Source organism: Dermacentor variabilis, chromosome 10, assembly GCF_050947875.1.
Source record: "Dermacentor variabilis isolate Ectoservices chromosome 10, ASM5094787v1, whole genome shotgun sequence".
NCBI classification, from domain to species: Eukaryota; Metazoa; Arthropoda; class Arachnida; order Ixodida; family Ixodidae; genus Dermacentor; species Dermacentor variabilis.
The window spans coordinates 111,705,116-111,733,072 of NC_134577.1; the positions used below are offsets into that span (position 1 = coordinate 111,705,116).

Genomic DNA, 27,957 nt, shown 5'->3' on the forward strand with positions numbered 1-27,957 from the left:
ATGAACACGGGGAACGCTACGCACTGGTTCTCGAAGTATAATCGCGTATCAAGGCGCAGAACCTTGCTTGTAAATTATCAGCACTTGCTCTTGCTGAGCGCCGTATTGCGAGTTTTTCTCCTCGTATTTCTCGCAACAGACCACTGAGACTAGAGCCAGATAAAATTTACAAAATTTCTATACCATACTACGCCTCTCTGTTCATTACGCATAAGAGAACGCTAAATTGTTCGGTGCTCATCGCAGCCTGTCACCCTTTTACATAGACTGGAGCGATACTTTCGCAGCGTTTCTTCGCTGACAAGCAGAGCAAACGCATTATCTCTCATTACATTACCAGCAGCTTAGAGCCCTCTGAACTTTGTTCAACCATAGCGCTGCAAATGAGGGAACCACTGCGCACATGAGGTAGCAAAATGAATCCTTTCTTTCCCGTGACATGCATGCCCAATTATTTGGACGCGCAGTGGTACCCATTGCCAGCGGGCACGCAGCGCGAGAAAACTTCACCTTGGTGGCAGATGTGGTGCCGCATGCAGCCACATTGCGGGTGCTCGGGTGGGCCATGAGCGCGAAGTGGATGCCTTCAAAGGCTCCAGCTTTCAGGAGATGCACCTTGCCGCCGCCCCCTTCTTCGGCCGGTGTGCCAAGCAGCACGACCTGCGGAAATCCGAAATTGGCGCCTTGCTTCACGACGCAAGAAGATCCGCTTAGGGACGCTGTTTGCTGACATTTTACACAGCCCTTTCATTGTACCTTTTTTAACCTACAGCTTGGCCAGGTGACGCGCATATACTGACCTTATACTGACTACCCAAGGAAAAGAAAATTCAAGGCAACGTCGATACAGAAAACTGCTGTTAATCTTTGTATTAGCAGTAGTTGGTAGAAGTAGCAGAAGTACCATCTTTCTCCATGGCCGTACAGCCGTATGGGCTCAGTACGGCCAGGTGCCATGTGAACTCGTTTTCAGATCGTATATCTACACTGCGAAATAGCAAATTAGGCTCTCGCGGCACACAAAATCTTCAAACATTTTCCTCTTGACCGTAGTTGGACTTCTGGTTGACGAATGAAGCGCAAATGAGAAAATTGAGACCATTCCAGTGTTTTGTAACATCTCATTTTGAACTTTTCCTATCATGCGTTGCGCGAGGGATCAATCCCCGCGATAATGGCGGCGCGGCTGCGACCGAGCCCCGTCAGAGTCAACGACAAAATTCGAAACACAGAAAAAAGAAATATATGCTTAAATATAATGCCTCAAGAGTTAAATTTTGTAGCAATTTATTTAATTTTGCGTTAGTCTTTTCTAGTAGTTCGCGCCAATTGGGTGGCCTCGGAGATAGCGGTGGCGCCTGAACCGTTCGCTAAAGGCGAAAAGAAGAGGAATTCAAACGAATCTACAAAAAAAAAAGAACGCTAAAAAAATAAAAATAATGACCTTGCGCTTGAGGCCGGTTAGGTATAGCCTAGATGGCGAACAAAACTTCACTGTGAGAAGTACCTCGTTTCTCGCAGAGCTATAGAAGAGCTATTCGAAACAATCTGATATTTAGCTCATGTTGCGAATAAATTTGTGTTCATATCTCAGGGATAATGCCGCTTCGCCGTGAAGAACTGCAATTCGTGTAATGTAATTACACGTGATACTTTTCCTTGAAAAAAAAATAATTGAGAAAATAGGGCCCCCATTGCGTAACAGTTCTCCCTGATCCAATTGAAAGGCTACAGGTTTCTTAACGGTACTTCAATGAACATTATATAAAATTCCTTTTTTCATCATTCCTCCCGCCCAGTTTTGTATTGATAGTCCGTTATCCCACAGCACAACGCAGGCAGAGATACTCTTGATGCGAGTGCACTATTTCTCTTTGATTAAACAGCGTACTTTTCCTCTCAGCGGCGCTCGACGCAGGGCCTCCTTCACGGCAACCGCTACCGCTACTGAGCCCTGGGCAATCAGGTTGTGACCGCAGGCGTGGCCAAGACCTGGAAGGGCGTCGTACTCGCACAGCACAGCCACTGTCACGTCTCCATCTGCAATTAGTCACGTCGGAGATGATGCAGATACAGAGGTGCCTCTAATTACGTCACCCAGTCTACTAAGAGCATAAATTGAGACGTGAACAGCAAATAATGGTTAAGAACGCCTGTTACGGGTGCTTACGTGGACGTGCGACGTGTAGTGGATTTGCAGCCGGTTTCTAAGCAAGGATTACACCCTAGAGTACGTTTTGTAGGCTGACCTAAATCACTGTTACAAATACTGGTAAACATGGAAACAAGAAGATGCATTCAAGTCAGTTTCGGAATTGTTCCGGTTTGAATTTTACTGACAGTAGATAAAATGTTATGCAAATGACATTGTATGTGGAATAGAAAATGCGTAGTGAAGGCGCGTATTTTTTAGCTCTTTGAAAGGCACACAGATAAGCTGGAAATGATGTAGTGGACACTAATCTGATAGAACAGAGAGGCAGCAGCCAGAAATTACAAGCTATTTGCAATTGCAGCCTGACGTGCACCGCTGTCCCACCACTTATACGCCTCTGTGCACGGCATATTAAGTGGGCTAATAAACCAAGCCGGACATCTTCAATTTCTTCGGTTGCTTAATAACGCTTCCTTCTATACACAATAACAAACAAATTTAGTTTATGCTACACAACATTTCTCTATATGGTGTTGATGCGGATTATGCATCATATTTACCTCATTGTTCATTGAATGCGCATTGTATAATAGAGTTGAACAAGAATTTTGGCGGGTAATGCTTAGGATCATAAATCTACTTGTAGAACTCGCGCCACAGATTATTTTATACAGGGCTCTACCACTACATATCCGTTATCAATTGGAGTTCACAACATAGTTTGGTCTACACCTACGAGTACAGACGCACTCAAACGACTACTTATTTAGCACATGGCGCACTATACACTTGCTCTGTTTGATTCCTTTCTTGTGTTCATGTTCCTTTAGTTCTATATGCTGTATTTATTCTTAATAGGATGTCCTAGTAGAATGACTGGCCATTGAAACTTGCCTTCTGAGTTCATTTCCATCCTAACTATAGCCAGTGTGAAAAAGTGAGAAGCTGTTGAAAAAATGCAATAATGGTACACAAGTTCAGCCCATGGCCTCCTCCACGTTTAGATGGAGGTGAAAGACAGTAAAGTTGTTGGGCTTACATTCAACTGCGCATTAAAGATGACATTATTCATATTTAATTCAAAGCCACCTTCAATGTCCTCTATTGTAGCCCATCTGTCACCTTGTTTGGGTAAACACAGCCATTAAATCAGTCAGTTAGTGAATCAGTAAATCAGTAGGCACGGCAGCTACGCCATGATGCCGTCTTCAAACCCGTCCATACTTCTTGTACAGGTTCTGCTGGGATGTCTGTTGGCTTCTGCGAGACTATCACCGAATGACAATGCGCCTTCATCGCCGCCTTTGTTCTTGGTCAACGATCACGAAAGGTTGGTGCCCATATACGTTCATCAGTTAAACACCACTCCTGGAGGGGCCACGATGTTGTCATTGGAACCACCAGGGGTGCTGATGGCGGCGTGTATCAACGGGACTATAAACGTGATCTTCACTGCGGCACTCGACCGTGGGCATGCAGCTACGGCATGATGCGGTCTTCAAACCAGTCCATGCTTCTTGTACAGGTGAGCAAACGATACGGAAAATGTTACCGTAGCAATAATGTTTGCTTAATTTTGCTCCCATGCCCATGGTCATTGTGCGAAGTGCTTACTAAAGTAACGATTTCTCTGCACTTCCTGTTGCTACTTGGTGGCGATACTGAAACCAATCCGGGACCGATGGGAGGCGATTTTTCAAAGCAACTATAAGCAATCACGGACGACATAAAGAAAATTAAGAAAGAAAACACTGCCACAAACCAGAAACTATGTGCAAATTATAAGGAACTCGAAAAACTTAGCAGGTTGGAAAAGCAGGTTTCTGATTGCGTAAAGCGAATAGCGGAACTATAAAACAATATGAAGGATATGAACAGAAAAGTTAAACTGGATAACATAAGTCGGTGGTAAAATCTGATTGTCCATGGCGTTCAGGAACAACAAAATGAATCACTTCAGAAGTTCCACGACCTGGCATCAAAGACAATATTTCAAGATACCCTAGACATAAAGACTGCGGGTAGTGAACGTATTCATCGACTTGGTCAAATTAAGGAATACCAATCTAGAGACAGGCCAATTATCCTTACGTTACTCTATTATCGCGAGAAAGTTAAAATACTCCGGTCATGTTCCAGGCTAAGCGGGACCGGTTACTCCATAAGCGGAGACTACTCCTTCAGAGTTCGTGAAACTAGAAGAAAACTGTGGAACTTTGCGAAAGAAAACCGCGACAGAGGGGAAACGGTAAGACTTATCTACAATAGAGTACAAAGAAATGGTCGTTTTTTTTTTGCCTGAGATGAGAGGAGTAACAATACCGATGAAGTGAAAACAGAAACGAGGTGGAACTACCAAAAGGACAGCCCTCCCGACAACGGCGCCGTTAAACATTCTAAATGTTAACGCCCGAAGCCATGAGAAAAAGACGGACTAGTTTGACGCTGTTTTGTTGGCACTGAAACCCGATATTGTCACTGTAACTGAAATGAGGCTACACTCAACAATTTGTGATCATGAATTCGTGCTGGCAAGTTACACCGTTGCTCGCATATATAGAGATACTAGAGGCGGAGGAGTAGCAATTGTTTTACGCCAGAGAATTGCCAACGCGGTAATGCCGGCGGTGAATGATGTAGGTGTAGTTTGGCGTTAGCTTCACCAGAATGATGGTATCGTGTACGTTGGCGGCATATACAGGGCCCCGAATGCGTAAGCAACGTACTCTCGTGGACATATGAAACGCGAGCAGCGGAGTGCGTGGCCGATAGTGCAATTAGCGCGACCTGCTGGCCATGCTCAATTCTGGCGGTGAGTGCGACAATACGTGTCCCACTGCGATACGTTCAACCGCAGTCTCTGTGCGGTAGTTTTGTCATGCCGTCGCACAGGCGCGCCGCTGACATTTCTGTCAAAGCAACTGTTCGTGCCACGCGGTGCTGCCTAAAGGCAGCCCGCACGTGCTAGACGAGTGTGTGCTTTGCTCGCCATCAAACGTGGCTTTTTATTTATGAATGAATTTTTTCCACCATCGTCTCCTCGCTGCCAACGGCCCGCTTTAACTGCTCTAAAGCAGAACTGCTCGTGTTACTCAACTGTATCCTTTCGGACGCCGCTTGCACAAGAGCCACATCTTAACGAGGCGGTGTCGCCGTTCGCTATTGTATGTAATTGCAGGAACCAGTGTTCCTAAGGCTATTAGAACTTAGCCATGCCAGGTGTGTCGACAAAAAATAGAGTTCAGATGATTGCTCTCTTGTGTTACAATGTTCCGTAGCGTGACAATGCCAACATTACAGGCAGCCAGTTGTCGACGGTTAATCGTATTCTCCAGGCGTACTGTGATGAGGGACGACTTGGAAACCTACCTCGTGGACACAGACTTCGAGCTATGACAGAGTGCCGGAATCTTCAAATCGTGGCATGCACAGCTCAAGCCTCATTTTTCCCATTGAGGAAAATAGTGGACGAACTTAGTGCGGACGCCAGCTAGAAAACCGGGCGAAGACGGTTTCACGAAGCAAAGCTCCGAAATTGGTTGCCTGCACAAGAACCTCTGCTCCGGAGGCGAACAGGCGCGAACGGCTTTTATTTGCTGAATATAATTTGTCATGTTCGACTAAGGACTCGACTTACGTCATGGTCACAGATGAATCCACATTTTCCTGGCGATGAGACCAGCGCGAGAGCATATGGAGAACAGGAAACACTAGATATATTTGTTGTCTTATGCGCTGAGATAATACCATATTGACTTCAAACACTCCATCCTTTCGTAAACTAGTTGCAGATGCTTTCTCAGTCGAAATAAACAGACGAATCGCCCCTCATTATTGTAATCGGGTGCCATTTTTCCGTACCAGGTGCTTCCACTTCTAAGGCATCTGCCAACGCTACCCAATGCACCTAAGAATTTTCTTTCGCAGGTTCGAGCCACGCAACCTCCAGCATGTTGTCAGTAGTGGCCGGTGTGCTGTTAGCGTGTGGCGAGCCCTTTCCAAGGATGGCCTAGGTCCACTCATTCGCCTAGAAGGCCAATTCACCGCCTAAGTGTATCGCAGGGTCATTGAGGACGATGTCGTTCCGTGCGCTCGTGAAGGCCCCTTCTGAGGTGGCCTGTTTATCTCCAACGTGATCGCAGCCCAACACGCGGCCTGATCAGTAAGGAAACTAACAGAAGAATTGGGCGTGATGCTCCTTGATTGGCCCGCTCAAGGTGCCAACGTGAACCTATGTCAGAATATGTGGGCCGCAATGAAAAAGGCTTTCGCGCCGATCGCTATAGAGTGGCTCGCAGGATGCACTGTGGGGCGCTGTACAGGAAGAATGGGAGCGCGTGCGGTCTTCAGTACGAAGAGCCGCATATAGCTATGCGGCTCTTCGAAAGCTTGCCCCAACGAATGATGGCAGTCGCTGCGGCCCGAGGAGATTTCACAAAATATTGTTGGCCTCTCAACCATTATACATCTGCAACGGAAAGCTCTTAAATGTGAGCGCAGCAGTTGGACCACAAGTTCAACTTTCATTTCAAAGAAGTCGTGAGAGAGTCTTCATTTGGAAATAAATGCGTTTCCCTTGTTACTTTTTGCCTGCTATATTTCTTGCAGCTGGAATCTACGCCAGATCAGCATCTTCTAGCACACTTCATAGGTTTCATAGTGTCGTGGGTGAATAAATAAAATGGTGTTAATCACGCCAGATTGTTCTGGGCTGGTTTTTCAATACTTTTCTTGCAATACTTGAGAAACGTTTGAAAAGAGAGTGCCATTGGAATGCTCGTATTATCGAAGCGAATCTCTGTAATGACACAATTGAGTGGTACGAGCAGTGCTCCTTTCCAGCAGTTAAAGACTCGGTGATAGCGGGGAGATGATGGTTGCTAAAATAAATACATAAATAAAAAGACATGCTTGATAGCAAGCAAACCAAACACTCGTCTCGCATGTGCGGGCTGCCTTTAGGCAACACCGCGTGGCACGAACAGCTGCTTTGACGGCAATGTCAGTGGCGCGCCGGTGCGCTGGTGCGATAAAACTAGCACACAGTGAACTGTGGTCGGACATATCGCAGTGGGACACGTACTGTCGCACTCACCGCCTGAATTGAGCACGACCTGATGGAGGTGACGCTGATTGCACTGTCGGCCACGCGCTCCGCTGTTCGCGTTTCATTTGTCCACGATAGTACTTCTATTCTCTTTTCGATTACACGAACTCGTGCTTGCTTGGTGGCAGGAATATCATGGCGGGCGACTTTACCTACCTGATGTGAAATGGTGTTCCTTGAGCACAGGTTTCTTATCGAACAGTACTATGATTGACTTTTTATGTATTTTTTATCCCACTCAGCTTGTTGTTCAGCCTAAGCGCATGCAAGGCGGGTCCCACTCAATATTAGACCATGTATGTGTGAGCGATCATTTTTTCACCGACATCAGAAGTATTGAAACTCTAGACGGCATATCGGACCACAGAATAGTTCTTTGAACTTTGAATTTGTCAGCTCCAATACGACAGCTTGGTACAGTAAATTATGTACTATTATTTGAGAAAGATGATGATGCGGCAATAATGACCTACCTCTCTGACGCGTATCCTGACTTCTCACATCTTTTTACAGATAATAACGGAAGCATAGATGAAGTGTGGGCCCAGTTTAAACATCGCATCATGCATTGTATATCTAACTTAGTCTCTGCACGAAAGCAGGTTACAAAAAGGCACAGCCTATGGAATAACCGCGACATAATTGACTTAAAGCGCAAAATCAAACGTGTTATAAAGACCAAATATACGCTAAGAAGTGCTAGCTCTGAGGTTGCGTCATTGACGTCGATCCTGAAATGCAAACTACGAAGCGCGAAGCAGCACTTTTTTGGTCACACCCTACAAACATTTATCAAGAATTCGCCAGGCAAATTCTTGCGGTACATGAGTATAAAGCGGAAGACACCTGCTACGTCTTCAGCTGCGGAGGAGAAGATAAAGGCGAATAATTTCAATTCATGCTTTCACTCTGTTTTTAGCACCGATAATCAGCCTAAAGATTCCACCAAGTGCAAGTTACGGAGGCCAAGGTAGACTACTACCGTCTTTAAACATCACAGCATCTGGCCTTGTTTCACTGTTCTTACAGCTTAATGAAAAGTAAAGTAGTGGTCCGGACAACATACCGAACAGCTTCCTCAAGCGCTATGCTGAACCGATTAGCAAATATCTTCATCTCACATTCACAAGATCAATTCGTGGTGGCCATTTTACAGTGGACGGGAAAATCGCGAAAGAAGTACCGGTACAGAAATGTTGTGCCACTTCACTCCCATCCAACTACAGGCCCGTATCTCTGACAAGCACTAGCTGTAAAATTCTTGAACCCATTATCATAAAACCAATCACTAAACACGTAGAAGAAAACAATCTGATCTCCCCTTCTCAATAAAACACGTTGTGGGGCTAGTTGGTGCATATCTTTCAATAGGTGAAGCGCCAATAGTGACGGCACACAAGAAGGAATAGAGACAGGACAAGGCGCTCAGCACGGATTCAGAAGTGGACTGTCTATCGTCACCTAACTCGTAGAGGCGTTACATGACTTTGGGCTACCAAAAAATGAATAATCACAATACGACCTAATTTTTATAAACTTTTCCAAGGCCTTCGACCATGTCTCTCACTCTAAACTTATCAGTAAACTCACAGAAAAACTTGGTAATGGTCCAATAATTGAATGGATAAGCGACTACCTTTCAAATCGCTACCAGCTCGTGCAATATAAGGGACTTAACTCCGACACAGTCAAGGTCCTTTCGGGTATCTCACAGAGATCTGTTCAGGCACCTCTCTTGTTTACGTTATATATTGATGCTATTTATGAAATAGCAAACGTTAAAATTTCGTTATTGGCAGACGACTGCATGCTTTACAGTGAGATTAAAGATATTAGCGAGCAAATCGCCCTTAACGATTCCCTGCATAATGCAGCTCAGGGGTGCCGAGACTGGCGGATTGTAGTTAATCCTAAAGAAATGGCTGTAATAAACATAAGCAAGAAAAAAAAAGTAAACTATTATTTCCATATATCACTGACGGTGTCTCCTTTCGTACAGTGACTCAGTACAAATATTTGGGGCTTTTGATTTCATCTGATCTCAGCTGGGCTGTACCTGTGCAACAGGTGAGGAAAAAAGCAATGAACTTGTTTTTCCTCAAACGAACACAACGTTACGCTACCACAGATACAAAACGCTTATCGTACATGACGTTTGTTTGGCCAATGCTGGAATATGCGAGTACAATGTGTTCCGCTACACAAAAACCAACATTTCTATGCTGGAAGCCGTACAGCGCAAAGTAACAGGATTTATCTTTAACAGCTACAAGCGAAGTGATTCCCCTACTAAGCTACTGTGCCCAGCGAAGTTATCTGCGCTTGTTAACAGATCCAAAATGCGTTGTCTGAAATTCTATTATCAATTGTTAAACAGCCATTTTAAAACCTTTAGCAGTATACTTTGCTACTGCTAAAGAAAACGTGGAAACGCGCCAGAAACATGACCAAATGTTTAAACAATATTTTTGCACCAGCAATAGATTCCGTTTTTCATTTTTTCCTCAAGTAATAAGGGACTGTAATGCGCTTGACCCACATACTGTAGCCCAGACAACACTGGAAAGGTTTCTTGAGAGAATTGCAGACATCACACCGGAACTCCATATTACTAATATGGATAAGATAGTTCAAGTGGCTGAGGAGTTCTATAGAGATTTACACAGTACCAGTGGCACCCACGAAGATAATGTAAGACGGAATAGTCTAGAGGAATTTGACATGCCACAAATAACGCCGGAAGAAGTATAGAAAGCCTTGGGAGCTATGCAAAGGGTCACGGCAGCTGATGAACATCAGGTTACAGCAGACTTGCTGAAGGATGGTGGGTAGATTGTTCTAGAAAAACTGGCCACCTCGTATACGCAATGCCTCATCACCTCGAGCGTACCGCAATCTTGGAAGAACGCTAATACAATCTTATTCCTTAAAAAACTGGACACTAAAGACTTGAGAAATTATAGACCGATCTGTTTACTGTCCGTTGTCTATAAAGTATTTACTAAGGTAATCGCAAATACAACTAGGAACACCTGAGACTCCTGTCAACCAAGGGACAACACAGGATTTCGTAAAGGCTACTCAACAATGGACCATATTAAGTTCACTTCACTTTATTACCTTAAAGACCCCGGTTAGGGGTATTACATAAGAGGTGGGCTATCACTATCACACTATTCACAATATCCCACTATTGACACTATCTAACAGGTGATAGAGAAATGTGCGGAATATAACCAACCTTTATATATAGCTTTCATTGATTACGAAAAAGCGTTTGATTCAGTCGAAACCACAGCAGTCATGCAGGCATTACGGAATCAGGGTGTAGATGAGCCGCATGAGAGAGAGAGAGAGAGAGGGCTCTTTATTGGAAAAACAGAGAATTTTGCCGGCGCGTATATAACTGCTGGCATGCTACTCTGTACAGGGATGGGGAATGGGATTAAAAGATTCCAGAAAAGAGTTCGAGAAAAAAAGGATAAAAGTAAATATGAAATGTCCGAGTGGACCTGATACTAATATTTACAGGTGACATGGCGGGTAAATTTAAGCTTTTGTAGAGAGCTTATAAAAATACTGGAACATATCTATAGAGCCTCTCCAGCCGCCATAGTCCTCCAAAACAAAAGCAAAAAATGCCAATAAAGTAGGGCATCAGGCAGGCAGGTATTCGGAGACCTGGATTTGGAAGAATTGGGGATAAGAGTTAATGGAGAATACCTTAGTAACTTTAGATTCGCTGATGATATGGCCTTGCTTAGTAACTAAGGGGTTCAATTGCAATGCATGCTCACTGACCTGAACAGGCAAAGCGGAAGGTTGGGTTCAAAATTATTCTGCAGAAAACTAAAGTAATGTATAACAGTCTCGGAAGAGAACAGCAGTTTACGATAGGTAGCGAGGCACTGGAAGTGGTGAGAGAATACATCTGCTTAGGGCAGGCAGTGACCGCGGATCCAGATCATCAGACTGAAATAATCAGAATAAGAATGTGCTGTGGTGCGTTTGGCCGGCATTCTCAGATCATGAACAGCAGCTTGACATTATCCCTATAGAGAAAAGTGTATAACAGCAGTGTCTTACCAGTGCTCACGTATGGGGCAGAAACCTGGAGGCTTACTAAGAAGGTTCTGCTTAAATTGAAGACGACGCAACGAGCTATGGAAAGTAGAATGACGGGTGTAACGTAAAGGGATGAGAAGAGAGCAGATTCTCTGAGCGAACCAAGGCGAGTTCAAGACATCTTAGTGTAAATCGAGAAAAATTAATGGGCATGGGCAGGGTATTTAACAAGGAGGGAGGATAACCGGTGGTCGTTAAGGGTTACGGACTGGATTCCAAGAAGAAAAAGAAGAGGAAGAATTTTATTTTTATTAGAGAAGGAAACGTTGCAGGGGTGGCAGAAATTTAGGTGGGCGGATGAGATGAAGAAGCTCGCAGGGACAACATGGCCACAATTAGCACATGACCGGGGTAGTTGGAGAAGTATGGGAGAGGCCCTGGCCCTGCAGTGGGCGTAGCCAGGGTGATAATGATGATGATCATCACCGGAGCTCCCAAGCTCCTAATACTAGCCACTTACGTCCATCTGTAGGCTTTTCATTTAACGTTGATTTGCCTCGTCCGTTCCTGTGTTCTTCTCATTTGAAACCACAGTATTTTAATGGTGTATATTCTATGTGTGTGTGCATAGATATATATATATATATATATATATATATATATATATATATATATATATATATATATATATATATACTACAAATGTTCCCATGAAAATCAGACAGTTGCTCGTGTTTTTGGAATTCTTTCTTTTTTATATTCGTACCTATGCTCTTGTAATGTTGGTATTTGGTTCCCACTCCTGTAACAATCTTCTCTAGCGGATTGACAGTATTTCGAAATGAATAAAATTAATTACGAATGAAGTTAGCAGAATTATATAGCTGACTGTCAGTATGTTCAATCACGCTGTTGTGCTTGGTAGAACACTATGTATAATTGGCTTACACCTTTCTTATGATGAGAATACTTCGGCGTAATAGTGAAATCTGAATTCCTACGACTCTCAGGACAGCCAAATCGCAAGTGTGCACAACCTTGACGAACGGGAAAATGTAATGGTACGGAGGAGCAATCTTACCAGAGTAGCAATCTCACCTCCAAACTGAGCCCGAAAAGCCGTGGGGAGCACGTAGTTTCGGGCCACTTTGAATCCTTCGTTCTCAAGGTAACTGCTGATGTAGTCATGGGCTTTGACCTCGGCAAAGGCGAGTTCTGGATTGCGCCACAGGTACTGCCCCAGTAAGGTCAGCGTGTCAGCTCTTGAATTAATGGCAGCTTCAACGATGCAGGCATACGTTTCCATCTGAAGAAGACATAAACATTTTAATGTGTCAGCATTAGGAATATCGAAGCGAGACACAGTGAATATGCGTCAATTGTGCGAAGCCGGTTGTATGTATATATATATATATATATATATTTATATATATAAATATATATATATATATATATATATATATATATATATATATATATATATATATATATATATATATATATATATATATATATATATATATATATTGTGGTATTACCGGTGCACCTGGACTACAGCCAGGTGCACTTGCCTTCTCGTAGAGACAGGACAAGTGTCCAATGACATCCTGAACAACTTATTGCAATGCGATGAACGTTGTTTGAATCATGGATGCGCTGCCTCAAAGAGGTGCGACGTAATCTTAGCGCATTTCTCTCACATTTACCGTTACATCTTTACTGAATTTCATTGACTCAGATTTCTATTTTTGAACTGTAAAGTAACAAAGTCAAAGTGGCAGCGTTATATAGATGCGTAGATTTGGCTGCTTTTGTAAAGGATATCGAGCAACAAGTTATACTAAACGCATAACAGGAACGTCTTCAACATAATGAATTTACCATCTCTGCGAAACATCAAAATAGCCTAAAACGAAGGTGCACAGGATTTCTTGATATCTATAGTCTAACCAAGCCTGAAGGACGACATTTGAGAGCGAAACTTTGACCGTGGCTTTTGCGCGAACTAATCACGCAAAATGTAGGCTGCAGTGTCGACTCTGAGTCCTGTTTCTCAATCTTAGAAAAGGGAACAATTATAAAACCCTATTGTGCACTGAAATTCGTGAGCTTATTTCATTGCTTATGTGACTGAATAAAAATAAATGTTTGTCATTATTAGTATTCCTCGTTCCCTTTTAAGCGCGGAATTCTTTTCCGCACTCTACTTTTACATATATTTCTGAAATTCACTTTTTTTGTCTGTAAAGATACTTCACTAGGCCATATCAGTATGTGATCATGTGTAGAACTCTGTTTTGTGCGAATAATCTAAGAAATGACGCATTGTTTATCAATATGTCTACGTTATTTATAAGCGCGTTTGTCACTTTATATATATCTGACCGATGCACGCAAAATGTCTGCTGCGAAAAACAATAGGGGCAATGCCTTTGCCAAGCGGCTAGAACACCGACTTTTTGTCCTAGTCCTGGTGTTTCTACTTATCTGCCATGGTGGCGTAGTGCTTTGGGGTAGCGTCGCTAAACCCCAGGGTGCCGAATCGAATCCAGGCCATGGTCGCCACATTTCGATGGGGGCGAAAGTAAAAATGCGCGTGTCCCGTGCATTGGATGCACGTTAGAGAACCGCGTGTGGTCGAAATTCATGCGCAGTTTCCCATTAGGGTGCGCCTCATAACCATATCGTGGTTTTCGCGGGCAATATGCCGAAATTTCGAAACAAGTCTTCTGCTTTACTTTTTGGAAAGAACTGAAACAAGAAATGAAACGGAATGGGAGCATTCATTGTGTTAGGAAATTTTATGCTTATAGTTGCACTTTCTTGTTTTTTTTTCTTCACAAGCAATCTATGTTTTCCCTCATTTGTATGGCTCAGCGATAAGAAGCACCTGTGATCACTCATTGAGCAGCATATTCCCAACATATTATCTTATTAATTGTAATCTAAAACCTCTCGACACCCTCCTGTGTTACGCTGCACGCGTTTTACTTTATAACGCCGCTCACTTTCATCGCCTGCTTGAATGTCGTCGATGTCGCACAAGGTGCGCTTTCATTACACTTACATCAATATGATAGCAAGATGGGCTCATCATAATCAGATTACTCTTGCGATATGCCACTACATTCCTAGGTGCTTAGCAGGTAAGTGCGAACGTGTTTGCGGCACCTAATGTGTATCGCTTCTGTCTACAGTGCGAATAAATCCGTGCTCATTCTTCCTTAAGGCGAAAGCCTTCGATGGTTCACGGGTCGGAAAATTGGACGACAGTCTGGTGTTATGGCGCCGAAACTCAAGCGCTTGGGCCAGTACAGCATGAATTTCTTTATCAATAAAACAGCTCGATTGTCTCTGTTCTAGTTGAACAGACGCCCTTTTAGATAATCAGTGTAGCCACAAAAGTGTGTGCGTAGGGTTTTCGTGATTTTGGTCACATGTGCGAAGCAATGTACACGTCTCTTATGGCGCTCTGGGTAGTACAAGTATGCTTGCGAGAACTGGAAATAAATCTGTTATTCAAAGTTAGCGCTGTGCGTTCTTCTAAATTACCTTTTGATGTCCCTCTCATTCTGCCTGCGCTACAAGAAAACAAAAGGCACCATATATACAAGCCTTTGCAGCTATTCAATTTTTCAATTCAATTCAAATCAATTCAGTTTATTTTTCATTGATAATAATTTGTAGAAAGGAACTGTTGGGCCTGTAGCCAAAGGCTAGTGTAGGCCCATAGTCATATATGTAGTAGCAGCTACAATGTCAGGCGCATATCTAGTTTTTAATGATACAACCTGATACAGTTAGCTGTATACATACAACTAAAACCATTAAAAAAGAAAAACAGTGCATATCAATCACTGGTAATAGAACAGAACTGTCCGGAGGATACATGCACATGCACAAAGAAAACGAAATAGCATATTATACGTAGAAGTAACATATTTGCAAGGGTCTGTGCTGAAGTGCTTCGGCCTTCTGAATAGATCCATGAAGGAATAATCTTGCACAGTATGAAATAAGTGGAGAACCAGACCGACGGAAAGCCTCATCTAGCCTCATCGATGAAAGTGTTACAATAAGTTTTGAAGAAATAATTCAGTGAACCTGCCCATGTGTCTTAAATAATGGTCTTCATGGAGTCGCCGCGACCGTTCTAACGTGCCATTAACCAGTGGTGATGTCTAGGCGACCAGTAAATATTGACCCAGTTGTTTTTTTTTTTTCAACAGAATGAAAGTAACACTTGACTTCAGTCAACCAAATGAACAGGCTTGCTTCAGTAAGGGATATTCTATAATGAAACACGTCCATGCCATCAATCAGGTAATTGAGAAAGCTGCGGAGTACAATCAACCTTTTCTTTGGCTTTCATGCATTACTGAAATGAATTTGATCCAGGAGAGATACCAGCAGTCATAGAAATATAGCGTAAGCAAGGAGTACAGAAGGCATATATGATGTGAATGTCTTCGAAATATCTGCAAAGATTCCACAGGTACCTTTATTATCCACAATAGAAGTCGAAAGATGCATATAAAGAAAGAAAGGAGGCACAATCTCTCCAATGCTCTTCACTGCATGCTTGGAAGGTGTATTCAAGCAATTTAACTGGGCAGGCTTAAGAGTGAGGATCAATGGCGAATATCTCAGCAACTTTCGGTTTGCAGATGACATTGGCCTGTTCAGCAACACTGGGGACGAATCACAACAAATGATTGAGGTCTTTCACAGAAAAAAGTGTCAGAGTGGGGTTGAAGTTTAATATTGAGAAGACAAAGACAATGGCCAGAGAACAAGCGTTCACGATTGCCAGTCAGATTCTGTACAAGGGCACGTTGATCTAAATCCATTACTCACACTGGACCCTGAACATGACAAGCGAATTTACAGAATAAAAAGGGGTTGGAGTGCGTACGGCAGGCATTGCCAGATCCTTAGTGGGAGCTTGTCACTGACATTGAAAATAAAGGCGTAGAATCACTGAATCCTACCTGTGCCAACGTATGGGGCAGAAACTTGGAGTTTGGCCATGAAGCTCGAGAACAAGGCAAGGACCACGCAAAGAGCGATATAATGAAAAATGTTTGGCGTAAGGTGAAGACTAGAGCGGCAAATCGGGCTCGTTGATGAGAGTACATTTTAAAATTAGGGGGTTTACTGCGAAACATGAAGAACTCAAGTAGAAGTGAACGGGACAGGACTCGCTTTTTTCGGTTTTAAGTGTGTTTATAGCGCCGTAGCTCCCCTAATTACAAGATGAGCAACGTTAACAGACACGAAGAGAGAGCTGTGCCTGGATCAGAGCGCGAAAACTGATAGGCGGTAATTTAATTGACATAAAGAGTTAAAAAAGGAGTTGGGCAGGCCATGTATTGCGTAGGATAGTTAACCGGTGGTCCATTAGAGTTACGGAATGGGTGCCAACAGAAAGGAAGCGCAGTCGAAGATGGCGGAAAACTAGGCGGGCTGATGAAATTAGGAAATTCGCAAGCGCGAGTTCAAAATGGTTGGGGCAGGACAGCGGTAATTGGCGATCGCAGGGAGAGGCCTTCTTCCTGCAGTGGGGATAAAAATAGGCTGATGATGATGATGAAAGAGAAAAAGAAGCAAAAAGAAAGCAATTGGCAGTAACAATTTATTCGAATGAGAATGTCAAAGTAATTTAATGAATTTCTCGTGGGCGCGAAAGCTTTCACCGTCATGCTCTTTAGAGCGTGCTAAAGCGACTGTCAACTTTTTCACTACATATTTTAAGCGCGACGAAAAAATGCAATCTACAGGCTATGCTGTTATTGAGTTTTGAAGCGGGCAAATGATTTTTCTTTTTGATGCTACAGGTACAGAATAATGCTTCTATTTTTGTCTCATGTCCTGAACCTCCAACTTGAATATACGAGGTGAAGCTGTCGTATATATTGAGACGTGTACTTATATTTATCGGGCGACCACGTTTCGCCGCCTAACAAATGTTATCGCAGAGCGCGGGACGCGCCTGCATGTATCCGAAGTTTCTGGGAAGTTATCGATGCTTCTATCCACTGTCTGTTGTCGCTGAACCTTGTGTTATCTGATTTCATCGCGTGACGCGAATGGTGTAGAACTTTGTGGAAGGCACGCGGGTCCCCACGATTAGTCTGGAACGTTCGACGGCTGCTGTATAAAGCCGACGCGCTTGACCCGCTGATTAGATTTTCAACGATCGCCGACCGTGTTCGCCGCTATCGTTGTGCTATAAGTGTAGCCTGTTTTGTGGGCACAGGTTCGCGCAATAAAAGTTAGTTTTGTCGTTCATAGTATTGCTACTGTGTTATTCAATGTCACCACCACGTGAAAATATGCTATACGACAGCTATATATACGAATATATGTTAGGTGACATTTCCTTTTCCTATACAATTCACGTGCCTCTTTCCATAGGTACACCACACAGCGTCTTCTGCGCATACTTTCGTGATGCCGATCATCACCATTTGATTGTCATTAGCACTTTTGTTCATGTATCTTTTCTAGACAGCTCTGTAAAGAAACTTATACGTCTAGCTGCTTAGCTCAACAGGATCATCTTGGGTATTTCTTGCATTAAGCGGTTTCCTGATGCTCTATACCGAAGCTGCGGCAAGCTCCGGCTGGAAAGCGCTCTGTATTCGTTCTTCCTTCTTTCGCCCGGTTTCTTCCTAGTTTTTTGTTTCTTGCCCCCGAACGAGGTTTCCTTTAATGTCTCAAATGACGGCTAACAGGGAAGCGAAAACGCAATAATTGCCACACCGGGTAACTTCTGTCGGTCCAGAAGTGACAAAAATTTAGTGAACAGGGTTACCTTTTTTGAAGTGGTGAAAGAGAGCTAGACAAGCCAGTAGGACCTACCAGTCACATTTTCTGGTATTAGCCTTTCAAAGCACGCTGCCCATTGACATCTCGTTCCTTTTATCATAAGCTATATAAAACCCGACGTCATCATCTAGACTTTGCCGGGAAGTGGCTATTGTACTCGCATCATATAACGAACAGCGCATTGTGCAATCCGCGAAAGTGCTACTTTTTTTAAATTTCAATTTCGCCCGCAACGCGACGCAGTGGCGCAATAGCTGGTGAAATAAGGGGTGGTCATTATGGCATTTTCAAAAATTATGTTATGGTTAGGGCATTTTCAAAAATCGCCTGTGGCAGATTGCATAATTCATGTCCCTGAGCTGCATTATTCGAAGAGGCGGATATTACTAGCAGGAAAAATCGAAACACACATTCGAAAAGTAACAAAAATTAATTATTTACTCAATTAATTACTTACAGCGCACATTGCAACTAACTAATTGTAGCGATTCAGGTTGAAAGGCGTATCCACTTAGAATTCATTTCCAGAATGACGCCGATTTGCAGATATCCGCCATCAATCTCGCCGTAAGGATGCGCTGCTGTTGCAGTTGCTTGTTTTAACAGAACATTCCTTTATGCACTGAAACACAAAAGTAACTTGAGCGCGCCTGTATTACAGCTGTCGAAGAATTTACGGGAACTTCTTAAAGAGCTAAAATATTTGCTGAAATTTCGACAGAGACACTTAAGACTGGATAAGTGTAGGAATGCTAAAGCATTATAGTCCCTTTGATGAATTTTCTTTTCGCACGTTCCTTGTCAGCGCAAGCTCTAGCCTGTGTTCCAACTGTGGCTCGGTAAGGCCAAATCTAAACCCGCCAAGCGCCTTAACGTGCTCGCTTGCCGGCGAAGAGCGTATAAACGTGAACTGAGCAATGACGCATCTACTAGGCACCTTAATTTTTACTCACCCAAGAACCGTGGAGCATTCCTGGCCTTGGAGAAGCGTGCTCTTCTTGCGCCCCTGAGGCCCGGGTTCAATTCTAACCAAAATTTACTAAATTTTCTGTTCAACACAATTAGTTTAGTTTGTTTACAGGAACCAACCTCAGAAATGTTGCGTCAATCCGAGCATTTTTGACGTGTTTTTATTCTTTGCACTGTCAGTCAATTTTGGTACCATCTCTTGATGACGCCGCATTTTCTGCCTCATGGGGCATGTACTGCTTCCGCATTAATAATTCTGCCTCAAGTATTGGAGTAATATCAAGAATTCTCCTCGAGAATTCATTTGCGAATGTTCCGCCTCCCAGTGCTGAAATGGCAAACTTGGACTTCCTTCCTCTTCTACTCTATACGAACTCAACCCCTCGTGTCTAACAAAACAATTAATTACGTTTCTACTGTTGCATGTGCGCGTCTTTCCTCTATGAGGAACCCTATTAATAGGCCCCAGGCTATTCTTCAAAAGGCGACCTCAGCGCCATTTCGTAAAAATGTGAAGCAAGCGAGCGATAGGATAAGTTAGTGTCGTTGTTTCTTCTGTACTTGTGGTGCTTAGCCATTATTGTGATCGGCCAAGCATTGAGTTATTTGCACAAAATGAGTAGAAACACTTTGGTAAATAAAAGCAATCTTACTGGAGAAAGACGTGCGTATTATCGCGTGGTGAAAAATAGACGCAGCCTCAAATCACTGACTAGGGAACTTGGCATTGGAAAAATCAAGATGTATGTACTAAAAGATAAGCAGGCTAATATCACCAGCTAATTTGTTGTGATAGTAAGAGCAGCGGCAGAATTCCATACTGGCCAGCACAATACTCCGAGCGCCCACTATACCTCCATTCGAAGAAGTAATTAACATGTTAGAGAGGTTCCTTCGATAACTAGCGATGAAGTTAGAAGGGCCATGCAAGACATAAAACGGAGAAAAGCGGCTGGAGAAGATGGACTAGCAGTCGATTTAATTTGATGGAGGTGACCTAATGCTTGAAAAACTACCGGCCCTTTAAACGAACTGTTATCGACTTCAAGGGTCCTCGAGAACTGGAAGAATGCCAACATTATGCTAATCCACAAAAAGGGAGACGTTAAAGAATAAAAAAATTTAGCCCCATTACCCGACTTTCAGTATTATATAAAACATTCACCAAAATAATGTCCAATAGGATAAGGGAACACTGGTCTTTAGTCAACCATAGAAACAGGCAGATTTCAGGAAGGGATACTCTACGATAGGTCACATCCATGTCGTCAATCAGGTAATCGAGAGATCTGGAGAGTACAATAAGCCTCTCTATATTGCTTTAATAGATTACGAATAGGCACTTGATTCACTAGAGATACTAGCAGTCATAAAGGCATTGCGTAATCAAGAAGTACAAAACGCTTACGTAAATACCTTGGATAATATCTACAAAGGTCTACAGCTACCTTAATTCTACACAAAAAATCAGGAAGATACCCTACAGCGAGAACATCGGCTGAGTGGCCCAAAATGTAATGACAAAATGAAAACTTTTGTTATGCAGACGGTTTCAGGCCCATTACGCTGTTGAATGTGGAATACAAAATTTATGGAAGTGTTTTATCTAATGGGCGTTCAGCAATGCAAGGGCTTATGTAATTAGGCGATGCTAATTGTAATTACGCCTCATCACAAGTATGGTTGAAGAGACTGTTCCACATAGACTAACTTTTGCCTTGTGCGTACAATTCTCCAATTGGGGCATTCCTACCCTGAACATTTCGCGCTACTTCCGATGGCTCTAGCGAGAGTTTTTGATTGCGTTATGAACCGCTCTTTCCTGTTCCAAGTTATAGAAGATATATGTAAACGTTGAGACGATTCATTTTAAAGGAGCTAGCATGTGCTGTTCTAACCATTATGCTCCCATCATTGTTAACACAAGTAGTACTCCTACTTTCATCTGTGAGACAAGAGTGACCATTATCACGACTTCTGTTTGCCCTTCATCTGAAGCCATTTTATATTAGCCCTCCACCGTGTAGGGACAGTCAGGGTTTTAACACCTTGGGTAACGAATTCAATGTATTGGTCGACACAGATGATCTTGCCTTCTTCTGTGAGAAAAATCTACCATCATAAGGTCCAATCCTTGACTCATCGGTTTAAAATGGCTCTGACGTCCGGATTAATTCATCTAAAAGCTTGGGAATTTCATTTGATTTGTGGGGTTTTACGCCAAGTCAGTAGGCTCGTATTAAATGGACATTCCGGCCACCACAATACCTTGGTGTTCCTTTAGAAGCATGTAACCTCAGTGCACATCACTGCCGAGCGCGAGTACGGGCCCCCTAGCACTTTGCTAATAATTTTATTCCACACCGTCTTTCTATGTGTGCACGGGCAACGGCTTGTCATCTGTTCGTGGCTACAAGAATGTACCACACATGACAGATCCTTCACTGTGCGAGGACGTATATGCAACGTTTCCAGAATGCATTTGCCACTTTTGTGTGCTCTTCTACTTTCGAACCTATGGGGCGAGATAACATCTTTATGTCTGTATTCACTGTTCGGCTTGGTATAGTGTATTTTTTTGCAACAGATAGTTTGCCGCTTCGTCTTTTTCCATTGACACTTAACATCCAATGTTCTCATACTCCATGCAAGTTAACCCAGCCAATGCTCTACCCAACCTAGTGGTGGATCCACGGTATTGTGAAGTTCCTTGTTGGATTTTATGTATGAAATTTATCTGGCGGTGCATTTTCTTTGGTGCGTTTTCCCGTTGAAAATGTCTACGCAGTATCAAGGAAATGGCTGTTCAAAAGTGTTTTATTCAAGCTCTTTCAGAACCTACTTTAGGGTTCTGATTTCTCCGGTATCGCGGGCCACGACATAATTAGGCCAGAGTGCAAGATGCCTGTTTCGCCATGCGAGAGATCAATTTTCTATATATTGCACACAGAAACGTTACCTAAATTTGGTTGCATAAAAAAAGGTACTGTTCTGTCTCCTGCAAATTGCCACTTTTGCGACGTATCGGAAACGACAGAGAATTCTTCTATCATGCAGTTGTAAAGGTGTAGTATTTATTCAAGTCCATGTTAAAGAAGACACTGAAAATAACTTTAATTTGAATGCGCATACCGTTCGATATTTGTTTGTGCTAAACGAAGATGATGTGTTCTTTGATATGTTTTTATTAATTGATGTACACAATTTTTGAAAGACACGAAAGTTGGGCCACAATGTTTAGCCCATTGTTTCTCCGTGAGTACAGTTTATTAGAAGCATTGTTCAAGTAAAGACCATCTTTGACCAAACAGAATTTCATCCCAACTGATGCCCTCGATTGATTAGGCGTTTGTCATTGCCACCATTTTAGTGGAAACTATGCTGGCTAATTTTGTAGGTTTCTACTGATACAAATTGTGCTGTTTGGTATCCTTAAAGTGACACGTATTGTCCTTTTGACAGCGTAGTGAGTGCATCGGATGCAAACTTGCCGCAATAGATATGAAAAAAAAGTACATGAGAGAATCCTAGATTACCGCAGTCATAAGTGAGAATCCTCGCGGCACAATAGTCCGTGGTCGAACGGGCGGCGCAGCTGTGCTGAGGGAACGGGGTTCGAAGCCAACCGTCGGACCAACTAGGCTCACTGAGTATGTGGCAGTATGCCGACATGGGTGACTGTGGATGCGGGACTGGGTAGGTCAGGGTAGGTCAAAAAAACTCTTTGACTCCGAGTCGGATCACTAGGTATGTGCCACTCAGTCTGCGCTGGTATTCAATGAATGTCATTCATGCCATCTTAGGTATCTGCCTAGGTGCCATTAAGTGTGTGCCACTCTTCGATGAACGTATTTGATGCCAACTTAGCTAAGTAGGTATGCGCCACTTGGAATGTGCCCTCCTACTATGACGGTAAAGATCCCGTAAATGTCTGCATTGCTGAGCGCAATCGAACCCATGTCACAAGAGTTCTTGAAGAAAAAATACCTTGGTTATGTGCCGTTATTCAATGAACGCCCTTCAAGCTAACGTATTTCACGAGCTGTGCCATGAATGCACTGTGTAAGTGCCGCTCTTCAATAAACATCTCGTCAATTTGTGTCAATGAGTATGTGCCAGTGAATGTGAGGCGAGCGATGGAATATTCCTAAGCACTCGTAGGCAAGGACGAGCTATGCTTTTCGTCTCGGAGGTCACGCGCGGACTTCTTGTCAGACACACTATATTATCACGTAGTAGTGACGGCTGAGGACACAGCAACTAAACTGTCGATGGCGTAACTAACATTATTGGGCGAACTTGTGCCCAGAAAAAAACAGTATACACTCAATGCTCAACGAAAACGGCGAACACAATCGGCGATCGTCGAAAATCTGATCAGTGCGTCAAGCGCGTCGGCTTTTATACATCAGTCGTCGAACGTCCCAGACTAATCCCTGGAACCCACGTGTTTTCCACAAATTTCGACACTATTCGCGTCAGATTACGCAAGGTTCGGTGACAGACATCGGATGGGACCATCGATAACATTCCAGAAACTTCCGATACATGTAGGCGCGTCCTGCGCTGTGCGATGACATTTGTTAGGCGCTGGAACATGGTCGCCCGATAAAGATAAGCAAGCACACGTGTCAACATGGCGCAGCGCGTCCAGTAAGAAACACGAGAGAGGAGCTCGGTTGCCGCACGGCGTGTTTCTCAACGTTGCAACGCACTGGTACGCCATGTGTTTCGGAGCAACGCGCAGTCTTCGCGGTGGCGGCGCTAGATGACACCGAGTGTTCTTAGGGAAGCACGAAAGAGGGATCCTGCTGTAGTACACGCCTTACACATAACCTGCTTCGATGATGGCGGTTGGTTGTGTCGATATATAGATTCAATTTGAGACTCATTACCGTCAACAATCATTGTGAGATGGGTTCTGCCGAATTGTTTTGTAGTTTTTTATATAAAAGATTTTGGGGCTCTACTGATGGCCCTGGTAGACATCACAACGACTGGCAGAGTTACACCACAGCAGGTATTGCTGTAAAATAACCGCATTACGCATCTAGCTTCACAATCTTTCTGCCACCACAAGCCTCGTTGGAGAATCGCCGTTCCGGGGCTTCTCCAAGGGAACTGTCGACACGTCTTATTTTGAAAAGCGAGATTCAAGTTAGAGTATTCAGTGTCGATCAAACGTCCCTGATTGCTGCACTTTTCCCTAAATCCAAAGCGTTGCTTAACTTATTTGGTCTAGACGCAATTTTCCATGTCTACAGCACGTGTATGTTTCCAGCAAGCGAAAACATTTTTCTTTAACAAGCACGCTTTCACCTTACCAGTAAAAGCAAGTCTTCGTAACAAAGAAATCTGCGCTTGCTGGTTTGTTAATTGTAGAATTTCCAACCAAACTGAGACAATGTAACACTATTACATTCTTCGTCTTCACGTATTTTATTTTTGCAATAGATTACAATAAACCACTAAAGAAAAGAACCGCCTATCACCTCTTACGTTATGCCGTTCTTGCTTTTCAAACAGGCCATCATCAGTACTGCACGATATAATTTGTTTAGGTTACTAAGACTAAATTCTTTATGGAGGAGCCACATGATTGACAGACGCGGTGAGCAACCCACCTCGCTAACGTCACCCTTTCGAGAAGCGGTTCAAATGCATAGAGGGTCGACACCTTGGATTCCATTTCTGAGTGGTTTCCGTTTCTGGACACTTGCATTTATTTTCTATTAAAAAATATTCACGGGGCTCTTCAAAATAATCTGTATTTTTTGTGCGTGTTTGAGTGTAAATCTAATGTAAATCGTGCTTACTATAGGTTACTGGTTTTATTTCCGTGTAATAAAGAAAGAAATGGTCAACATTCTCTAGGAATTAATAATTAAAATGCGCGGTATGTTGTGAGCACCTAAGCGACGCTCCAGATGGCTTTGTTTTCTTTGATTTATGATTGAATTTGCGGGGCCATTGATTTATTGGTTGCGTGCATGCCTCATAATGGTATCGTGGTTCTGGCACCTAAAACCCCAGAGTTCATTTTCTTTTACCTAGCTTGTGTTTCGTGTTAGTGTAAAAGCTGCGGCTATGTTTTATTGTAATAAAAAGCAGGAAGTACTGCTTTCGAATGCAAGGACCCCAGCGCATCTATTATCTTCGTGGTGTCTTTTGCCTTACTACAACCAATGTATGGCCAGCTTCGTTTCAACAAAGCAAACTGTGTTGTTGCTACACTCACTCCTAGCTTAACGCCTTAGAGCTTCCAATTTCGGAACAAGTACTTGCGTTACCTAAGACATCATGCTCAACTAACGTAGATTCTAGCTTAAACGACGCACCAAAGATTGCTTTAGGCTATCTCAAACGCCATTAGGGATGGAAATTTTTCGCACAATTTAATTATTTCTGTGAGAAAAAAATGATAATTTGAAAATGGAGCACGTATATTAGAAAGCTAGCTATCAGTGGTTACTGATATCAATAAGGAGACGAATATTTATGCCTCCTTAATACCTTTAAGTTATAGGTACCTATAGGTACCTATAAGGTACACATCGCTTCTCTCAGATTAGGCTTCGCAGACCTGCTCGAGTTCTCATTGCAACCATTTGTTTTAATATATATATATATGAAGTTTTTGAGGAGAATCAGAGTGTGATGATCACAGACTTGGGTGCAAGAAGTGCACCTACTCTGCTCTAATTTAATTTTGGAGTGGACAGCTGCAGCATATTGCTATGTCACTTGTTAGCGTTGCTTTCAGTCAGCTTTATTTATATTGAGGTGGCTCAAAACGAGCTCAAAGTCTTCTTTTTATGTATACCTTCAGGTTCCATGACGATAAAGGTCAACGTTAAGTTTCCCTGATATTTTTTTTATATTCACTTTCACTTCCCGTTTGGCTCGGTTTTTTCATACTGCTTGAAACATTCAGATATGTAACGTGTGGTTTGATTGATTATGAGCGGCGCTTCGTCCTAACGATAATTTGAGTGTCCCGTCTTCGCATTGGTTATTGTTATGCAATGGCTCGTTTGGTTTCAGTGGCGCAATGGCATTGCAATTAATCTGTAGCGTCTGCTATTCGTAAAACGGTGCCCATAGCAAAATCCTCTGCGTACCTCTCTGTTTTTTTAATGTTCATATGCGTAGCTTGCACATGAACACATTCTATAAGAAACTTTACAAAGTGGCGATGCCCCGAGAAAACGCATCCACTCTATATTAATATATATCTTAAGGCATAAATATGGAAAACATAACAAAAGACGTGCGGAAACTTGTGGAGATTATCATTCGATTGTAAGAAAATAAAACAAAACCCACAATAAATTATTATATAAGTGACCTTGAGAAAGTCATCGAAGAATCCGTGTAAACACTACGATAATTCATCGGTTAGAGCGACATCAACTTTCTCAGAGCAGTACCAAAATCTTTTGCATACAGTGATGTCTGCAGTGATAGAATGAGTGAGAACTTGCCTTTATTGGCGTATTCCTTGAGCCAGGATCAAATGGTTTGCCTAGTGAAGATAAGCGCTGGCTGACGTCCAGAATGAAGCTTCACGGGAAATGCAAACCTGAAGGGCCAAGCTTGCAGCAGAGAGTGTGCGTGTGTGTGTGTGGGACGTGCGAACCGCGCTGTAAACGCGCAGCTGCTGCGTGGCCTGTGGAGTGTATAGCAAGCTGAATGCCCAGGTGGCCCTTGAAGCGAATGCTCGCAGACGACACTGAAGCAAAAACTGGAGCGTTTACATTGACGCACCCGCAGCAAAAAGGCACTACTCTACTGAACGGTGATAAAGCATCTAGGCCGCTCGCCCCTGCCAAGAGATAGCGGTTGCCCACGCAGTCAAAGCGACAGAAGCACCCTGTTCGATGTTTATACGCTACGCAACGGGTAAACAGCAGAGGCTAGAACGCAGCCGGATCAGCGGAAAACGTCGTTTTGTTTGTCATCCGAAGAAAAAGGCATCACACAAGCAAATACAAAAATGTTTTTCTGAAACACAGAAGCGTTGACAGATGTTGCTGCGGCATTACTAGGCGGATGTGGTATTACAAGCGCAATTTCCCACATGGTCAATCACGCTTAGCCGCGCAAACAATTTGCCTTTTGAAAGCATGGTGATTCGATACTCGTGTTTCCGATCTCCTTAGTTATGGTCAGTGAAGTTCTGTCACTCTGACGCTGGTTCAGCTTTTTTTTCTTTTTTTGCAATCAAAACAGGTCGGAATTTTTGACAACATCCGGGATGCTGACAGCCATGGCGGAAAAGCCACTACATGAGCATGACCATGATCACGACCCAGTAACAATAGCAAGGACAGCCGAATAAAGCACAGCAATGATATACTTAACGCAAACAACAAAAGAAATCGCTTATACAAATGAACATAAGCAACTGCAGAAATTCAGGTTTCCCTGCTACTTCAGTGTAAATATCTGCTGCTATAATGAGCGTGCTCTGCTGAGCAACACATGAGGAACCCGAACTGCGAAAAAAAAATTACATGTTCCTTATCAAGGACAGCTGCTCTTGTGAACAAGTTCCTCAATATTCTCTGATATGATATTATGGATACTATAGATGTCTGCACGTAATAGTTAAGAATATTTGACTTCCCCCTCATGCAACACTAGTACTTTACTACTTGCAGCTTTGGTTTGGAATATTCCTGCAGGAAAAACAATGTTAAAGATATATGCTGATATATCAGCAATAAGAACCAACACGTGTTTAATGGGGCTAATCTGAAGGTAGTCTGCATTGCAACTGACCCGCTGTGGTTGCTCAGTGCGTATGGTATTGGGCTGGTGAGCACGA

The 27,957-nt window shown here is 43.1% G+C and overlaps 1 protein-coding gene across 2 annotated transcripts in view; it reads right to left on the reverse strand.

The window, feature by feature from the left end:
- The window catches only part of LOC142560876 (xaa-Arg dipeptidase-like), a 38,958-nt gene extending 12,054 nt beyond the window's left edge, over nucleotides 1-26,904 (reverse strand). Inside the window, exons 1-4 of one of the 2 annotated variants that reach the window (XM_075673284.1) lie at nucleotides 26,612-26,904; nucleotides 12,426-12,633; nucleotides 1,892-2,040; nucleotides 511-660 (exon numbers count right to left, since the gene is read on the reverse strand). In XM_075673284.1, coding sequence (XP_075529399.1) covers nucleotides 511-660; nucleotides 1,892-2,040; nucleotides 12,426-12,633 — 507 coding nt within the window. In that variant the 5' untranslated portion in view covers nucleotides 26,612-26,904. The remainder of the gene's footprint in view (nucleotides 1-510; nucleotides 661-1,891; nucleotides 2,041-12,425; nucleotides 12,634-26,611) is intronic. The other variant, XM_075673283.1, reaches the window with a different exon arrangement.
- Between the last annotated feature and the right edge of the window lie 1,053 nt (nucleotides 26,905-27,957).